General features: G+C 38.6%; 1 protein-coding gene across 1 annotated transcript in view; it reads left to right on the plus strand.

The window, feature by feature from the left end:
- LOC136874951 (isochorismatase domain-containing protein 1) overlaps positions 1 to 16,030 on the plus strand; it is a 71,352-nt gene extending 55,322 nt beyond the window's left edge. Inside the window, exon 4 of the mRNA XM_067148667.2 lies at positions 13,714 to 16,030. Coding sequence (XP_067004768.1) covers positions 13,714 to 13,866 — 153 coding nt within the window. The 3' untranslated portion in view covers positions 13,867 to 16,030. The remainder of the gene's footprint in view (positions 1 to 13,713) is intronic.
- The last annotated feature ends 4,011 nt before the right edge of the window (positions 16,031 to 20,041 follow it).

Consider the following 20,041-nt stretch of genomic DNA (forward strand, 5'->3'; position numbering starts at 1 on the left):
GCCGACGTTCATTAAGGTGTTAATTAAGGTGCCTAAAAGTTGCGACATTTCAAGTTCCGCGCAAACAGCGATGATAACCTGCTGGCCAGTGCTAAGCCGGTACACTGCCTGACTCCTGTCACACCTCTGCACCTCCTCCCCTACCCCCTCCTATTGGATCAAGTCACATTTTTTCCTTCTCCCCGCAGCTGCCCATCTGCTTAGCTGTTGAACGGGACCAGCGCTATACTTTGTTTCTTTTCATACTATAATTATTGAAATCCTTTAAATAACATTCCTTTTCACACATAATGATAATAAACAACCTAAAGTAGTATGTCCATACTTTATTTAAATGTTATACTTTCATTCCTGTTAATTGCGGTGAGTTGTCACATTTCTGGGTAAAACCCCGAGTCGAGCACCATTGGGCATAGTCAAACGTAGAATGGGGTACTACGTCTGACCTATGCTTAAATGATTATTTACTTCTACAACTGCCTTAAAGCTGTCGGCAATGTCATTTAGAGTGGACATACAGTACATATGAAATTAATTAAATTAAATCACTCACCATTAAATGAATCACCCACTTTTAAACAACGATAAATATCATTTTATTTAAAGAAAGTACGTGCCAAGGTAGAGGATCTGAATGAATGTAATGAGATTCGGTACCTCGGGATACTAATACTTGGTTACAGGTCCAGACCTTTTTATGCCACCCCCCACTTTGTGTACGCTATCAGTTGTGTCATAACGAAATCATGGACAACAATAATTATAAACTCTTGAGTTTCAAACTACTGGTATTTTCCATATTGCATACTCTGGTATAAGGAATATAGGTAGAATGTTTTATTTGTGCTTGTACTTAACTATTTATTTATGTTTTGCAGTGACAGACACAACACATTTCAATTGAAGCGATGTTTGCTGAATATAAATCAATTTAATGCATAGAAAACTTTGATACGAGTATGACATAGAATGTAGTAAAGTTTGATGTAATAAGAATTGAAAAATAAAATAAAAATGTGCATTTATATACGCAATTGATATACAATATTCACAGGCAGAACTGTAGTTTTACTCTACCAGTACTTTTACATTATTGCTGACGAAGGTCTATGTATTCAACAAGTATTGATATTAAACTTCTGGGTACAATGGCAGTTACATATGTAAAAATTAAAATGGCTATTGTACGAACTGTTAAAACATCAGGAATGAAAGTATAAAATTTGAATAAAATATGGGTATATTAGTTTAGGTTATTTATCAATGTGTGTAAAGGAACGTTATTTAAAAGATTTCAATAATTATACTACGAAAAGAAGCAAAGTATAGGGCAGGTCCCATTCAACAGCTAAGCAAAGACGGGCAGGCACGGGGAGAAGGAAAATGTTTGGCATGAACCAATAGGAGGGGGTAGGGGAGGAGGTGTAGAGGTGTGGCAGGAGTCACGCAGTGTACCGGCTTAGCATTGGCCAGCAGGTATTCATTGCTGTTGTTGCAGAACTGAAATGTTGCAACTTTTAAGCCCCTTAGTTAACGCCCGAATGAATGTCGGCACCCAAACTTGATGTTGACATCTTTTTTAAGTGTACCTCAATGTGTCTTCCAAGTTTCATCGCGATCAGAGACTTAACCGTTGCCAATGTTCGCTTGGCAGACTTTACATACATTTACATATTTAGGGTAAGAAACCCTGTCAATTATTATTTACAAATTGATGAACTTTAAATAGATGTTCTGTTGTAATACGAGTCATGCTAGTAAAATAGATGTACTTGGCCTCATCCTCAGGACACCTCGGATAACTATGGGACGTGCATTGTTCGATTTACTGCTTCATAGCTTCCATGTAGACTGCTTTGATGTCCAGGTCCGAACTGGAACTCCTAGGATAAAACTCCATAATCCTTGGCACTGGAATCCTTTTGGTCTACAGCACTCAACACACACAGTTAGGCCCGTTGCATACTTGTGCTCCCGGCATCAGAAATACTAATACAGGGTTATTAATTAAACACCCGCACTTAGTTTAGTAGTGACGTCATAGTGTCAAGTACTGTGGCTCTAATCACTGTAACTATTATTATGAGGGTTCCAATAGTCCCTTCTTTGTTTTAAATGATGATGGGAACAATAATAATAATCTCAGTTCATGTCCTGAATTACGACCAAATAACCTGAACGTGCACTCTCATATATCACAGATATCACTTCTTCTCATACACCAATTGTTTAAGACATTACCACTATTCTTTAAAATAAAAATTTCATACAAAAGAAACTTGCTCGAGACGGTCACACATCTGTTTCTCATGAGACAAAAATGCAGACTGCCCAGGGGTGATGCTTCCCAAACCTTATATCATCTGTGAAGTTCCCCCTCTCAAAATTCCCATACACCGTATTCTCTGTGTATTAGAGGTGCAATAGTGCGATAATCAGGTGACCAGTGATCTGATAATATGGTTAAGACTTGTCCGGACGAAATTTGATTGCAGAATCCACAGTAATGAGTAAAAAACTGTCCTCAATTTTCAGCTCAATCACGGGATATCCCCTGTCAAGTCAGCGTCAAGATATTTAACACATGGCCTCTGTAACTTTTTACTGTTACATAAACATATATTCCTTCTTTTAACAGGAGATTATCACCATAAAGGACGTCACTTGCTCTAAATAAATTCACAAATCACGAACAGCTCTTTTGAATCATTGTACAGTGCAGTACTATTAAAATCATTAATTCTTTTAATATAGAAAACGAAGTTGGCCAAGCTGTTTTAAAGATGGTTCCAAGGTTACGATGCTAAAAAGTTTACCTCTCCCTCTTACAAACAAGTTGTGGTGGGGATAACTTCTCCTTTTTGTTTTCCATCCAGGAATTCCCTAGCTTTGCTTGGGGGAAATACTATCTAGCCTAGCGCTTGGCATTCCACACTTCGAGATCCCGCGAACTCGCTCCCACACAAGGAAATCCGCGTCCACTTGATTCCTGTCGGGTACGGTATGATATTCATGTAAGCAATAAAAACAACTGTATACTCAAAAATATTGGTTGTAGGAGTCTATCACCACTACTGGTGCACCACAGACTTTTTTTTTCTTCATGGAGTGACACTTTTTGTACAGTCAGGTTTAACAGCACTCCAGTAAGAATTATTTTGTGTACACACATAACCATGGAGGTGGAACCAGGCCTCATCGAAGAAGAATATTAAATGTGAGTCTGTTTGTCCATTGTATATTATTTTCCAGACCCTACTCACAAAAGGTGTGCCTACATACAAAGTCACCTGGTTGAAGAGCATGTGCCACACTTATTTTATGCTCTATTTCCCCCCCCCCCCCCCCCCCCCGAGTGTTATTATTTTTAAAATAACTTTTCCCCTGAATAATCTAACCGTTTAGCTGCAATGAAATGCTTAAAAAATCTTAAACAGCTTTTTTTTTTCACATGAAAACTAATTGTGATAAATTACTTTTATTATTGGAATTTTCGACTCCTTTGTTTATTCACCACTGTCTTGCTCATTCTTGCTCATGTTGGTACAGGGTCTTTCACTCAAAGTGGGGTTGGCCGGCCGGCACAGCGGACCGGGTAGTAGGGCGAGCTGGTCAGACGAGCACATGGCAACTCGTTGGGCTTGGGGCCGGGAGAGCGCCCGTATGAATCACATGTGCATAACAAGTACATATAATAATCCATAATCAAAGTAAAATAATTTCTCACCTTGTCACAGAAGATGTTGAAAATGTCCTCCACCTGAATCTATACATTTCTAGCTTCATCTAAGGAAAGTAGGGGCTGATGACCTTCGATGTTAGGCCCCTTTAAACACCAGGCATCATCATCATCATCTAAGGAAATTTTCATTCATACGGATTAGTTCATCTACAGAGATAACCTCAATTTCTCTCGTGATATTTTGTGTTCATCTACAGTGTGAGGGATTGTTGCATAAACTTTATTTTTCAACTTTTCCCATAAATAAAATTCGCAAACCATAAGATCTGGGGATCTCGCAGGCCGCAATGGTTTACTAATTACTCTGTTGCCAAATGTTTCCTCAAACTTAATGACTCATTAGCCGTATGCGCAGTTGCCGAGTCTTGCTGGAAATTTCCAGACTGGCATTCATTGTCCGTCAGTTGTTAAAAAATGGTATAAGAATGTCATTCCTATATCTCTGCCGAGTGATTGTGGTTTCAAAAACTATAGGCCGTATTATCCTGTCTGCAGTTACTGCTGCCAAGTCTCCCATTTTCACACTCTTGATGACTACTGGTTACCCTAAACCTAGTGGATAAGGTTTTAGGTTTCTGTAGCTGTCTTTCGAAAACTTCACTCAGAATTTTATGCTCATGCACTGCTTGATTTTTACATCCATGGTCTGTCACCACCCAAACAGGAGGTACATTCAGGGAAACAGGGTGGCCTAGGGAGTGGTGTTAAGGGAACAGGGAACTGGAAATCAAGTAGGGATGACATAAAAATGTTAGCGCTCAACTGTAGAAGTATTGTAAAGAAAGGAATAGAATTAATTTAATAGATATATACTTAAGTTAGCAGATATTGTAATAGGAGTTGAATCATGGCTGAGAAATGATATAATGGATGCAGAAATTTTCTCACAGAACTGGCGGGTGTATCGTAGAGAGAGGAGAGGAATGGTAGGAGGGGGAGTATTCATTCTGGTGAAAGAAGAATTTGTAAGCTACGAAAAAGTTAAAGATGACAAACATGAAATTCTAGGGGTGAGGCTCATCTCTAAGAATAATAGGCAACTTGATGTCTTTGGAGTGTACAGACCAGGAAAGGGTAGCTCAGATGCTGATTCAGAATTATTTGATAAGATAATCAGCTATATGGGAAACGATCAAGAAAGGAACGTGATTGTAGGGGGTGATCTCAATTTACCAAGTGTCAATTGGGAAGGTAATGCAAATGACAGGAAGCATGACCAACAAATGGCAAAAAAGTTAGTATGGGAAGGGCACCTGATTCAGGAAGTGATGGAACCAACTAGAAGGAAGAATATTCTGGCTGTGGTGTTGGTAAAACCAGATGAGCTCTATAGAGAAACCGAAGTAATAGATCGTATTAGTGATCACGAAGCTGTTTTTGTGGTAATTAAAAATAAATGTGAAAGAAAGGAAGATATTAAAATTAGGACTATTAGGCAGGACCATATGGCTGATAAAACAGGCATGAGGGAGTTTTTAATAAGTAACCATGATCGGTGGAAAACGGTAAATAAAAATGTAACAGACTCTGGGATGGGTTTAAAACAGTTGTTGAGGAATGTGAAAATAGGTTTGTACCTTTAAAGGTGGTAAGGAATGGTAAAGATCCACTATATTATAACAGAGAAGTAAAGAGACTAAGAAGGAGGTGCAGGTTGGAAAGAAATAGAGTTAGAAATGGCCGGGGAAGTAAGCAGAAATGGAAGGAACTTACTAGGAAATTGAATCCAGCAAAGAAGTCAGCTAAGGATAACGTGATGGCAAGCATAATTGGTGGCCATACAAATTTTAGTGAAAAATGGAAGAGTATGTATAGGTACTTTAAGGCAGAAACAGGTTCCAAGAAGGACATTCCAGGAATCATTAATGAACAAGGGGAGTGTGTATGCGAGGATCTTCAAAAGGCAGAAGTATTCAGTCAGTATGTAAAGATTGTTGGTTATAAGGATAATGCCCAGATAGAGGAGGTGACTAATACTAAACAAGAATTAAAATTTACCTATGACAGCAATGACATTTACAGTAAGATACAAAAGTTGAAGACTAGAAAAGCAGCTGGAATTGATAAAGTTTCGGGGAATATACTAAAGACAATGGGTTGGGATATAGTACCATATCTGAAGTACTTGTTTGATTATTGTTTGCATGAAGGTACTTTACCAAATGAATGGAGAGTTGCTATAGTAGCTCCTGTATATAAAGGAAAGGGTGATAGACATAAAGCTGAAAATTACAGGCCAGTCAGTTTGACATGCATTGCATATAAGCTTTGGGAAAGCATTCTTTCTGATTATATTAGACATGTTTGCAAAATTAATAACTGGTTTGATAGAAGGCAGTTTGGGTTTAGGAAAGGTTATTCCACTGAAGCCCAACTTGTAGGATCCCAGGAAGATATATCAGATATCATTGATTCAGGAGGTCAATTGGACTGTATCGCGATTGCCCTGTCTAAAGGCATTTCATAGGGTAGATCATGGGAGACTATTGGCAAAAATGAGTGCAATTGGACTTGACAAAAGAGTGACTGAATGGGTGGCTCTGTTTCTAGAAAATAGAACTCTGAGAATTAGAGTAGGTGAAACTTTATCTGTCCCTGTAATAATTAAGAGGGGAATTCCTCAAAGCAGTATTATTGGACTTTTATGTTTTCTTATATATCTTCTATATATGAGGCGGTCCGTTCCAAAACTCGTCTTATCCATTTTTAAAAAAAAATGAGTTAGAGGTAGCATTGCCTTCTTGGTGATGTTTGTGATAGTTCTATCACAAAATTAAGCACCAAAACTCGCCTTTTCCCATTGAAATCTGTCGCTAAACTTAGGCTATTGTTCCATAACTCGCCTTATCCACGGCGCTTGTCGTTCCAAAACTCGCCATATACAATCAACCAATAGGAATGGATAATTTCAGCTCGTGACTCACGCTTCAATTTACCCGCGTTTTATACCAGTCTTTCCACTCTTTGAGTTGTTCTTAAACTGTGTTATTCTTTCATGCAGTTTTGTGCTGTGAATAGAGTGTATTAAGATGACCGAAAATATTGCTCTTGTTGTGGAATATATATGAAACTTGCTAATACAGAGCAGTTTCACATTCATGTCTGCCAAAAGACATTTTTGAATGTATTGCATGTCAGCAAAGATCTGGTTCAGAGGATTGCCAGAAATCACTTCACGATAGGGTAACTTCCAACAGAAAAGATGGGAGGAGCTAGGATCAAACCAGAGTACACTGAAAAGAGGCACTCCGTGAAACGTTTCATTGAAAGTTTGCAGTGTTTTGAAAGTCACTATTGCCGCGGAAAGTCACCGGTCAGAGAGTATCTACCCGGAAATTTAAGCATCGCTAAGCTTTACAAAATGTATAACAAGAAATCACCTGAAGAACTCAGGGTGAAGCGGTGGTTCTTCCGTGAAATTTTTACGCGTTGCTACAACATAGGATTCGGAACACCAGTTACTGACGCTTGCTCAAAGTGCATAGAGCTCAAGGAGAAAATTAAACCTGAAAGTTCGAACGTATCACTGAAGAATGATTTAATCTTGGAACTTAGAGTACACAAAGTAAGGGATGAACCTTTTTTCAAAAAGCTCAGAGAGAGAGAGAGAGAGAGAGAGAGAGAGATATGCCCTATAATCTGTAATCCAGCAGAATATGAAGACATCTTTAGCAAACATGCTGAAGTCTTCAAGTTTGGCAGAGACTGCTCGGTGAACAATTGGAAAATGCTTTCTGAAAATATGATGAAAATGCCTGCATCTTAGCACTTTGAATTTTCTTCAGTGAAACGATTTGTTATTAGCAAAGACTCACTGGAAAATGTCACCCTTATGGGGAGAACCTTATTACAACTCAGACATCGGTTTAGGAAAATCCGTAATGAAAAAGGGAAAACGCCTGCGAGATATGCTAATGCCACCTGAATTATTGCCAGGAGTAAACTTGAATCCCGCCAAAGTAAAGGATGTAAAAAGTTTGCTTGAAAAGCATTTTGGATTGGATTGGGATAGGAATGAGTTGCTTTTTTTTATAAGAATCTGTTCACCTCAATTTCTGTAGACGAAAACAATCTTGTTGAAGAAACAGAAGTTCTTTGTGATGGATCTCAAGAGGAGGGAACAGATTTGAGAGTTTGATTAACAACAAAGTGATGTTTTATTGTTCAAGTTAGGCTACTTCTATTTCGAGTACAGTGTAGCCTATAAAGGAAGAATTCTCTCCAAATACTAAGGATAGGATGTAAATATGATAAATCACACTGCTGTGTTTAATTTATTTGTGAATATCATTATACTGATAAAAAAATGTGCATGAGTGTACTGGTGAGTTTTATTACAACATTATATTCTCAGTCCTTTCATTTTTCTTGTTTTAAAATACGTTGTGTGAGGTAATATATTTTGAAATTTTTTGGGTGCTCCAAAACTCGTCTTATCCAAAATACAAATGTAAGTTATTGACCTTCTACTAATTATATTTATAATTCTTCAGTAAGACGACCCTATGACATTGGACTTGAACGCGTCGTAATACAATTAAACAAGTGAGACTTATATTACAAAAATTACAGGTTTTTCGCTTTTCCTGAAAAATCACTTATAATGAATAAGACGAGTTTTGGAACGGACCGCCTCATATATAAAATTGGATGTTGGTATATTTGTAATTAATAGACTCAAAAACTACTGGACCGATTTCCCTGAAATTTTCACAGTTTGTTCTTATTACATCTGAGAGGGATTATGAAGTTGTTTGAACGAAATCGGTAGATAGTTTTATTATTATGAGTAATTTTATGTAATTTTATTAAATTGCAAAGCCGCACCAAGATTGAATCGACTTGATGGACAAATTGTTGCTAGGCGACAGCAGCTTACACTATATCCTGATATTCCGTTAAGAAATGCTCTATATAGGAGGATGGGAACACGTCACCATGGTTTATAAAGTACCATTCCTTGCTAGGAGCTTCACGAATGACTGTGGCTGTTATTTGAAAATAGCAATCCATCATACCGTGATCGAGACTCACTTTCAATACATAGGACCAACTTTGATAGGTCTGCCCAGTTTGAAGAATGTAGCTCTTTATTAGAAGTGTAAAATGTTTAAGAAACTGTGAAACATATAGAATATCAAGAGTGGAATGACACGAGTTTTCACCCACTCCTAACGAAGAGCAAGTGGGGGTTCCGAACGAGCAAAGGCGAGTCTATGTAATCTATCTATAGATCTATATACATCATTGTCATTGTATGTGGATATTTATGTATTACATCTCCTAAACCACTGGAGCGATTTCAACCAAACTTGGTACACTTGTGACTTAGTATCAGAAGACAAACTTCATGGAGCCAAGATACCACAAGCACCTTTAAATGTGAGTGGGGGGGGGGGGGGGGGGGGGGGGCAGGGGCTGATTTATAAAAATAATCGATAATAGCATCGAATCCATATTCGGGGTCACTGCGATGAATAGTGACACTCCGGATATTTGAAAATACAAGTTCAGCCCCCTTTGGTGTGGCTGAGGGGAAGTGAGATATAAAATAATCGAAAGTAGCATCGAATCCATAGCTCTTGGGGTCGCCGTGATGAATAGTGACACTCCGGATTTTGTATCCCTTAGGGGTGGGATCAAGGGGGAGATACAAAAATAATCGAAGATAGTGTTTAATCCATTGCTTTTGGGGTCGCTGAGATGAACAGTGACACTCTGGATTTTTAAAGTCCAATTTTAGCCCCGTTTGGGGCGGGGGCGAGTGAGATATAATAGCAATCGAAAATAGTGTCGAATCCATAGTTTTCGGGGTCGCAGAGATGAATAGTGACACTGTGGATTTATTAAAGTCCTATTTCAGCTCCCTCTGGGCTGGGGACGAGGGGAAGTGAGATATAAAAATAATCTAAAATAGTGTTGAATCCATTGTTCTCTGGGTCGTTGAGATGAATAGTGTCACTCCGGACTTTTTATCGCTTACGGGTGGGGGTCGAAGGGGGTGATATGAAAATAATCAAAAATAGTGTTGAATCCATAGCTTTCAAGGCTGCTGAGGTGAATAGTGTAATTCCAGATTTTTTTAAATCCAAGTTCAGCCCCCTTTGAAGTGGGGGAGAGGGTGGGAGTGAGATAAATATAATCAAAAATAGTGACAAATCCACAGTTCACTGGGTCGCTGAGATGAATAGCGACACTTCGGATTTGTTAAAGTCTGATTTCATCCCTGTTTAGTGGGGGCGAGGGGAAGTGAGATATATAATCGAAAAGTGTCAAATCCATAGTTCTCGGGGGCATTGAGATGAATAGTGACACTCCGGACTTTTTATCCCTTACAGGTAGGGGACGAGGAAGGGGAGAGGTATAAAATAGTCGAAAATAGTTTTGAATCCACAGTTTTTGGGGTCACTGAGATGAATAGTTACACACCAGGTTTTCTGAAGTCCATATTCAGCACCCTCTGTGTGGGGGCTGAGGGGGGGAGTGACACATAAAAATAATCTAAAATAGTGTCAAATCCATAGTTTCCGTGGTCGCTGAGATGAATAGTGACACTCTGGATGTCGTATAAGTCCAAGTTAAGCTCCAATCGGCAGGGGCGGGAGAAGGGACGAAGAAACAAAAATGTCCATATGGCCATATATTATGGATGTTTATATGTTGTTCCAGCATATGTGTCAACTAAACTTGGTAAAAATATTACCGACTATCTGGAAAAAATACTGTGGGGGCAAGGCACCCCTAGAAGCCCTAAAGAAGGGGGCGAAATATAATTATAACTAAAAACGACCTATATTAACGTTGAATCCATACTTCTCTGGATTACGGGAGAGATTTCAACCAAACATGGCACACTTATGACTTACCTCCTTGCAGTTTGTCTCCTGGAAGTATGGTAACCCTAGCACCCCTAGGGGTGGGGTGGGAGGGGCTGAGATGTAAAAATAATCGAAAATAGTGTCGATCCATAGTTTTCGTGGTCGCTAAGAAGAATAGTAACACTCCGGATGTCGCTGAAGTCTATCTTCAGCCCCCATCGGCATGGAGATGAGAAGGGATGGAAAGGAAATTGCCCAAAACGACCAAAATTACGGATGTATAAGTGTTTCTTCCAACATAGCCCTCATACAAAATTGGTACATATTTTTTACTATCTAAAAAAATAATGTTGTGTAAAACACACCTAGCACTCCTAGCGGAGGTGGTGAAATATAAAAATAACTGATATTAATGTCGAATACCATCGTTCACGAGGTCGATGAGTTGAACTGTGATACTCTGAATGGTTAAGTCTTACATATGGGTGTATGTGGGTTAGCTCCAGAATAGCTCACAACGAATCTTGGTACACTTATGACTTGCCATCTGGAAGAATAATACTATGGAGATAAAACATACCAACCCCCGCTGGGGGTGGGGAATGGGAGGAGATGGCATTTGAAAATAATAGAAAATAACCGATATTAAAGTCTAATCCAATGTTTATGCGTCGCTGAAATGAATTGTGACGCTCTGAATACCGTTTAAGTCCACGTTCAGCCTCCATTGAGACGAGAGGAAGAATGGGGTTTGATAGTAAATAGTCTAAAATAACCGAGATTAGTGTTGAAATCGTATAGATCATATCTATAGTGCGACTAATACATACATGTAGTTACCCCTTATTCATTTTTTGAAAGGATCAAATACTTCCCAGTCAGTTCGAGCTTCCACAAGGATAAAGTTTTACTTGATGATTAAATAATTGAAAACTTGAAATCGAACACTTCTAAATAACTCTAAAACTTCATAATAGATGTTAAAAATTAATATCCCAAAAAGGAATTCTATAAAAATTCACTTCGCACATAACTAACTATTAATACTAATCTTAAAAGTAAACATTCAAAAAACAATTGGGCAAAGCTGGGCACTGCAGCTAATACATATATATCAATGATATGTGTAAAGAAGTGGAATCAGAGATAAGGCTTTTTGCAATGATGTTATACTCTACAGAGTAGTAAGTAAGTTACAAGATTGTGAGCAACTGCAAAATGACCTCGATAATGTTGTGAGATGGACAGTAGGCAATGGTATGATGATAAACGGGGATAAAAGTCAGGTTATGAGTTTCACAAATAGGAAAAGTCCTCTCAGTTTTAATTACTGCGTTGATGGGGTTAAAGTTCCCTTTGGGGATCATTGTAAATACCTAGGTATTAATATACGGAAAGATCTTCATTGGGGTAATCACATAAATCTGTGGCTTGGTTCTAAAAGGGCCAATTGCAAGTAATGTATTGAATAGGTTGGAGTCCAATAAATTCTTTTATATTATTATTATTATTAAAAGGGCCAATGTCAAAAAACCTGTTTTTGAGCTATGAGCATTTGAAGTTTTGCTTATAGTTTTTCCAACTATTTTTTTCAACAACTAACTCTAAATAACTTTATACTTTCTTTGTGGAAGTCACCTGATTAAACACTACCTTTTTCTATCGTATTCTTTAAAAATTGCCAGGTCTCTAATCTTTATTGGTAATCCAACATTATTGGCAAGGGCTTATTTAATTAAACGTTAACTGTTCGTTTAGTACTTATCAGACACATTGGCCCTTTTAACATGTTGAAAGCCGGGATAAAACGCGTTTGTATCAGTTAATATCTCAATTTTGATAAAAAATGACATTGGCCCTTTTAGAACTAAGCCACAGAAATATGATTGTAAATAAAGGGTACAGATCTCTGCACACAGTTATGAGGGTATTTAGGGGTTGTACTAAGGATGTAAAGGAGAGAGCATATTTGTCTCTGGTGAGACCCCATCTAGAGTATAGTTCCAGTGTATGGGACCCTCACCAGGGTTACTTGATTCAGGAACTGGAAAAAATCCAAAGAAAAGCAGCTCGACTTGCTCTGGGCGATTTCCGACAAGAGAGTAGCGTTACAAAAATGTTGCAAAGTTTGGGCTGGGAAGACTTGGGAGAAACGAGAGGAGCTGCTAGACTAAGTGGTATGTTCCGAGTTGTCAGTGGAGAGATGGCATGGGAGGACATCAGTAGACGAATCAGTTTGAGTGGTATCTTTAAAAGTAGGAAAGATCACAATATGAAGATAAAGTTGGAATTCAAGAGGACAAGTTTGGGCAAATATTCGTTTATAGGAAGGGGAGTGGAATAACTTACCAAGGGAGATGTTCAATAAATTCCAATTTCTTTGCAATAATTTAAGAAAAGGCTAGGAAAACAACAGATAGGAAATCTGCCACCAGGACGACTGCCTTAAATGCAGATCAGTGGTGATTAATTGAATACCACCGCAGTGCAGATGCTTGTGTTACTAAACACCATCCCACCAGTTAACATGGAATCAAAGCCAAGTTTACAGGGTACCGTACCACTAGCCAGCAAAGTATCTCGAGTTGATTCTAATTCCCATTACAATTATTAGTCCTGGTCTTTAAACTTTCTTGACAAAGGTTGTACATATTGTAGGATAACATATGAGTAACAACACAGTAAAGGTTTCCACCTATTCAATACAAAATAAATTCACAATATTTTAAAATTACATGGAACTAGTTTCGACCCATCTAGGGGTCATCATCAGCCACTTCAAAGCAAAGATCTTTGTTCCATGTAATTTAAAAATATTGTGAATATATTTTGTATTGAATAGGTGGAAACCTTTACTATGTTGTTACTCATATGTTATTCTCAGTTCAATACGGACCAACAACATGAAATTTATAACCCTTAATATTGTAGGATGCTAATTAGTTTATTAAAGTATAGTATCTTCAATACGGATCCATAATGATATTTATCACTTGCAAAGGTTGTATGTCTTAGACATTTGTTTCTAATTCTCCCTGTACCCAAATTGTGTGTGTTTTTCTGTCCTCTTTCTGATGTACATTCTTACACATTGTGAGAACAGTAAAAAAAATGTTTATACCGGTAATTCAAGAATATATCTGTTGATTGCAGAGATTGAAACAAATAGGATGTTTCATCACAACTAGCGAAACTGTGATATTCAAGTTACTGGGTGATAAGGAGCACCCTAATTTTGCTGACATTCGACCTCTGATCAAGACCACTTCTCCAAATACAGGACTGGCTGCGGTTTCAAAAATGTAAATAATTATTGTAATGGTTATGATTCTATTGTTATCATGGAAGTTGGATAGGGTGCCATGTTGAATATAATTAATGCAAGATGTGCCTTTGAAAAGCACAAGAAAAAGTGTATTTTTAGGTTATGAATTTCAATATGAAACATAACTGTGAACAATCATGTATGTTACATGTTTTTTGAGAACTGGTAACCAAGTTTACTGTTGTTCACAGAGCGGGGTTACATGGTATCATAGGCTTTTGTTCCATACATCCTACACACTGTTTAAGTGCTCATGCTTACTCACAAACACACAACTGAATACAGGAAAGAATATCAAAGTTAACATTTTTCATACTACTTATAATTCATTCTCTGAAAATAATGTTGCTTTAAATATAAAACTTTAATGAATGCAGATTTCTCTGCATTAAGTTGGTTACTTTTAAGTTTAAATAGAAATTATCGTGTTTCCACCTTCAGGTACTTCAGCTTATCCTACAGATCCTCCTTTTCCTCCTTCGTAATTAGGATATCATGTGGATACATAGGAACCAAGTCAGACTTTGAAATTTTCTTAGTTATCACATTTCTTGGGGTCACAGCTGGATAGTATTGGAATCAGTGTCTCATGGTATTTGCTGATGTATACGCTTCATACTTCTTCATTTTCTTACTTGATAAACCATGGAAAATATTTAGAATTAGCATAGATGTCTGCCTTAGTTTAACACCAGGTTGATGTCATGAAACAGGCTTAAGCAAAGCCATCCTTGGCCTTTTCTTGTTTCTGTTTTGCATCAATCTGTGATCATCACTTGCCAACAACTTTATGCTAAGTTCTAATTGCATTTCCATCTTGTTAATACAAAATTAAATTCTTAAATAATTCACTATTTAAAACTTCAGAATAAACTCTTGACTGGAGTAATCATGAACAGCTGTTTTCAATTTGTAACATTGCTGTCGTAGCTCACATGGGAAGCGAATGTAACATACACTTTTGTTCTGTGTTTTTGAAGTGCATTTTGTTTCAGAATATGATAATAGTGAGGTTGACTGTTGCAACATGCTCAAACTATGAACAAATATGGATCAAGGACAGTTCATTGACCTTTGTTTCATAAATAACTCCATGTTTACAAAAATGTAACATAGATGTTTGTTCATGTATACACTTCATATCTATAAGAATTAGTGGTTTGAAATACATCTAACGTTATGGGTCATTGTAGCTCTGTAACTGTCAAGTTAGGTATTTACTGTTATGCAATTCACTTTAAGTGTAATGTTTATAATCCTTGCCATGTAAGGGAAGTGGAATTAACTTTAGATTCATTCATAGAATCAGTCTTGTCAATTTGTGTTGTAATTTCTTGAATGTATGTTAGTGAAGAAGTATTGCTTTTTTACAATTCCAACTGAGTTTTCACAGACTCTTGATATCCTATATTAACTTACACTAAATGTTGTTTTAAACTTGTCCAGAGGCTTTTTAACTTGCCATGTGGGAAAGTATTGTTATTTAAACTGTTACTGAAGTGCCTATGATTAGAAATGTTAAAATGTAGAAGAGTATGGTCATATAAATATGTCAGAATAGTTGACTGTGAATTGTTTCCTGCAAAAAATGTATTTAATAGTATTGAGCTCTGAGATGAACAATTTTGAGAGTACTTCTGGTCATGCATCTGATCTTACTAGTGCAAAAACTCAAGATAATTAAATAATGTGAAATTATAATTGCAAATAATAAGGGGCGCATGAATATAAAGGATGGTGAAATTTTGAACATGTTCTGTTAGAAAAGCAAGAGAGCTCATGCAAAAGGGAAGTTCAATTGCAATAACAAACACAAGGATGGGATAGCCACATTCCTTAGCTATTCATAGAATCTTAAAGATCGGAGGCACTTGCAAGGGTAGATAGATTACAAGCAGAAATGAAACGTCCTGTTCTCAGCAGGCCTACCTTGTCATTTCAGGCGAATGAGGAAGAGCTAAATGCTGCTAAAAATTACATCTGTAATGAATTGTTTGGCAGTATTCATAGTATAAACAGTTTCATGATGTATGACCAGTGTCCAGTACAGTAGTATACATTTATATTCTTGTACATGATTATACTGTAACTACTTGTTTTATATCCTATTTTTAAATAAACTGATGTTATTAAAAAAAAAAGCAATTCTACCGTATCTCTTGTAACCCTGTTTTCGTAACAGCAACCCATCCCCCTCTCATGTTATAAAGTTCATTAATGCCATCTCAGTGGTATACTCCCAAGGCATGGCAAACTTAGCCCCAAGTAGTATTGGTCACAACCATGCCAGCCAGACCTTTCTACCATGGCTGGTTTGATAGGTAATCCACATAATGCAGCGAACTGTAGGATCCAAATATTCAAAGCATTCTGAACTATCAAAACAAAGTGAGTACAGTCATAATATATGCAAGGGGAAAGTTATTATTGCAAGTTATGAATGTCATTCCATATTGACGGTTATCACTTTACAAAAGAAAATATTTATAAAATCCCTCCTATCAATACAAGTCAAGTCATCTGTTAGATGAAGCAACGTCTATACATGTTTCAGCCTAATCTCAAGGCCATTTTTAAAACATTCATTTTATAATGTCTATTTTTTTTTAATATTAATATATCGTCGTTGCCGGGAAAAAACCTCCTATGTGAAATATTTTAGCTTAAAACTTTGGCCAGTAAGGTTCTGTCATCTAAGGTGCAATATTGTACTCGCTCTTCATAATGTATGTGCTGCGGATCAGTATATCTCCAAAAATATTATCACATAGGAGGTTTCGTCTCGGCAGCGACGATATATTTTCACACAAGTTTTCAGTTACTTGATTTTGAATAAAACTACAGTCATTTATTTATTATTAATTTCTTATAAGGAGGAACATTACAACATGTCAAATATTTTCTTGTGAAATTACATTAAATAAATTACAGTGAAACTTCTAACGGACACCTAAATTACAGACATTTTAAAATTTGCCAGCACAAACGCGCGATGTTTGATGGCAATATACTTCTCAATAACATTCCTAATAATGAAGGTGGGCACTGAAAACTACCTACCCAACACAATTAAAACTACCGAGCTTGATAGCTGCAGTCGCTTAAGTGCGGCCAGTATCCGGTATTCGGTAGATAGTAGGTTCCAACCCCACTGTCGGCAGCCCTGAAAATGGTTTTCTGTGGTTTCCCATTTTCACACCAGGCAAATGCTGGGGCTGTACCTTAATTAAGGCCACGGCCGCTTCCTTCCCACTTCTAGCCCTTTCCTGTCCCATCGTCGCCGTAAGACCTATCTGTGTTGGTGCGACGTAAAACAACTAGCAAAAAAAAAAGAAAACAATTAAAACTAGTTAATAACGGACAGCCTGAAGGAGAACTTGCAATTCCTGGAATTCAACACAATAATGATCAGTATTTTGAAATAGTATGCAATTGCTTCATGTTATTACCAAATGTATTTCTTTTTAGATGTGCACACAAACTTAATTCTTGGGCATATCTTGAAGTGTTTGCAATGTATGCTACGATGTCATAGAACCGCAAACACAGTTAGCATGTTAACTTGAAACACACATTGAAAAGACAATTGTAAATAACTTTCAGACTTAGAAAAACATAAGACAATTTTGGATAAACTGGATATGGCCAGAAATAGTGGGAATCTTAAAGAGCATTCTAATGCAGTAATTGAACACAAGATTAGACCACATGTACCATATTTTCTTCAGTAAATTTAAATTTACCGTACGTACACTAGTGTCCAAAAGTTAAGCATATGTTACGAGTAAGCAGGGCAACAGGAAATAGACCGCAAATCGCACGACATATGCACCTACCAACTTTGTGTGTTCGCTCTGTATAGGAAAGGAGTGTTCCCTGCTTTGACAAGCGGCGTAACCGCAAGGTAAACACAACCAGTGCCTGCGCCCCATATTCCCTCAGTCGTGTTTGCCCAGTTATAGTGTGCGGAGTGTAGCTTCGTGGTGAACGTGACGACATAATGGCACAACGATGCCATATGGACCCTGTTTTGCAGGGTAGAATACTCGGCCGCCTGGAAGCAGGCCAGACACAGACCAAAGTCGCCGTATCCTTGAATGTGCCACAAAGTGTCATTTCCAGCCTTTGGAGATGATTTCGATACACAGGAGATGTTAGTCATATGCCAGTACCAGGTCGACCAAGGGTAACCACCCCACAGCAGGATCGATATCTGGCCTTAACAGCCCGACGAAATCAGAGTGCACCTGCAAGACAATTGACAGCGGAGCTTGCAGCCATCTCAGGGGTTGCCGTTTCCCAGCAAACTGTGCACCCCATGAACCTACTACACTGGCGTAGCAGGGGGAGAGGTGATACTCTCATGTGGCGGATAGGGTGGTCCTAACCGGCTTGCCGGCGGACTTGAGGGATAAAATACCTCTCGCGGACCAAACACAAACACAAAACCCCCCTGTAGGTGGGGGAAGCAGAGGAAGAATACACCTACGGTGTCCCCTGCCTGTCGTAAGAGGCGACTAAAAGGGGCGAGCCAGGGATGATCCAATTAGAACCATGAGACTACTTGTAATTAGTACCATCACGCAGGGAACACCATGGGTCGCATTTACTTGTGCGTAGTACCATGTTAGGTACGCAATAGGTTTGTGATTAGTAGCGACAATGTGTGAATCAGGAGGCGAGTCCTACAGTACCTGTGATTTGTACCCCTATTTGAGCGACACCATGGTTCTGACTTACCTATGTTCAGTTCCCACTATGTGAGGAATTCCATGGGATAGTACGAGTTCCTGTGATTAGTCCACTTATTTGAAGAACGCCATAGGTTTGCGTTGCCTGTAAATAGCACCGCAATGTGCAAAACACCATAGGTCTGTGTTACATGTGCGCATTACACTACCTGTGAATAGTACCATAATGTGTGGAATACCGCGAGTCTATGCTATTTTTTATCAGTACCACAACATTATACATAGCATGGTTCTACTTTTCTAGCGATAAATACCATTACGAAAGGCCGATGACCTAGATTTTGGACCCATTTCGACTATAAGCATAATTGATTCAGCATCGTGCTATAGAAGCAGCCCCTTGGTCAGTAATACTATTGTTTTGTGCCAGCTTCTGTTCATGTGAGACACTGTGGATCGGATCCACTGATTGTTTTAAATTCATATCCGTCCATCCATTCATTCTTTGTCCTCACACTTTGAATTCTGGTCAGTGGAGGATTTTGGACTTTTTAAGTTGTCATTTCATTTCATCTCATTTCATACCATTAGGGGCCGATGACCTCGATGTTAGGCCCCTTTAAACAACAAACATCAATCAATCATCATACTGTGCACCGGAGGCTCAGAACAGCAGGGCTGTTTGCCTGACGTCCAGCGGTGTGTGTCCCGCTCACTCCAGCATAGAGACGGGCCCATTTACTGTGGAGCCATCAACATCGAAACTGAACCATGAATGAATGGAGACATGTGCTCTTCACAGATGAATCCCGCTTCAGTTTGCAGAACGATTCCCGTCGCACATTAATCTGGAGAGAACCGGGTAGCCGATACAACCACAGGAACATCGTGGAATGGGACCAGTATGGTGGTGGTGGCATCATGGTGTGGTAGGCATCATGTTGAATGACCGTATGGACCTGCACATCTTCATGGGTGATCGAGAAACACTGTTAACGCTTGAAAATACAGGGATGAGGTACTGAGACCACACGTTCCAACTCTTCAGAGGTGCGGTTGGTCCAGACTACCTCTTAATGGACGATAATGCCTTACCGCACCGCGCTGCTCTGGTGGATGAATTTCTGGCTGTGGAAGACATGGCCAGCAAGGTCTGTGGATCTGAATCCTATAGGACTTGTCTGGGATGCATTGGGGAGGCGAACTGCATCCCGTCAGCCCCCACCAAGGAACCTCCACAACCTTCGCATTGCCCTTTCGGAGGAATGGGATCGACTGCCACAAGAGCTCTTGGACCATCTGATAGAGAGCATGCCACGTCACTGCGAAGCATGTGTGGCTGTTAAGGGTAACCATACACCCTATTAAGAGCATATTTCATTTTCACACCAGGCAAATGCTGGGGCTGTACCTTAATTAAGGCCACGGCCGCTTCCTTCCAACTCCTAGGCCTTTCCTATCCCAT

The sequence above is a fragment of the Anabrus simplex genome, chromosome 5, assembly GCF_040414725.1.
Source record: "Anabrus simplex isolate iqAnaSimp1 chromosome 5, ASM4041472v1, whole genome shotgun sequence".
NCBI lineage: Eukaryota > Metazoa > Arthropoda > Insecta > Orthoptera > Tettigoniidae > Anabrus > Anabrus simplex.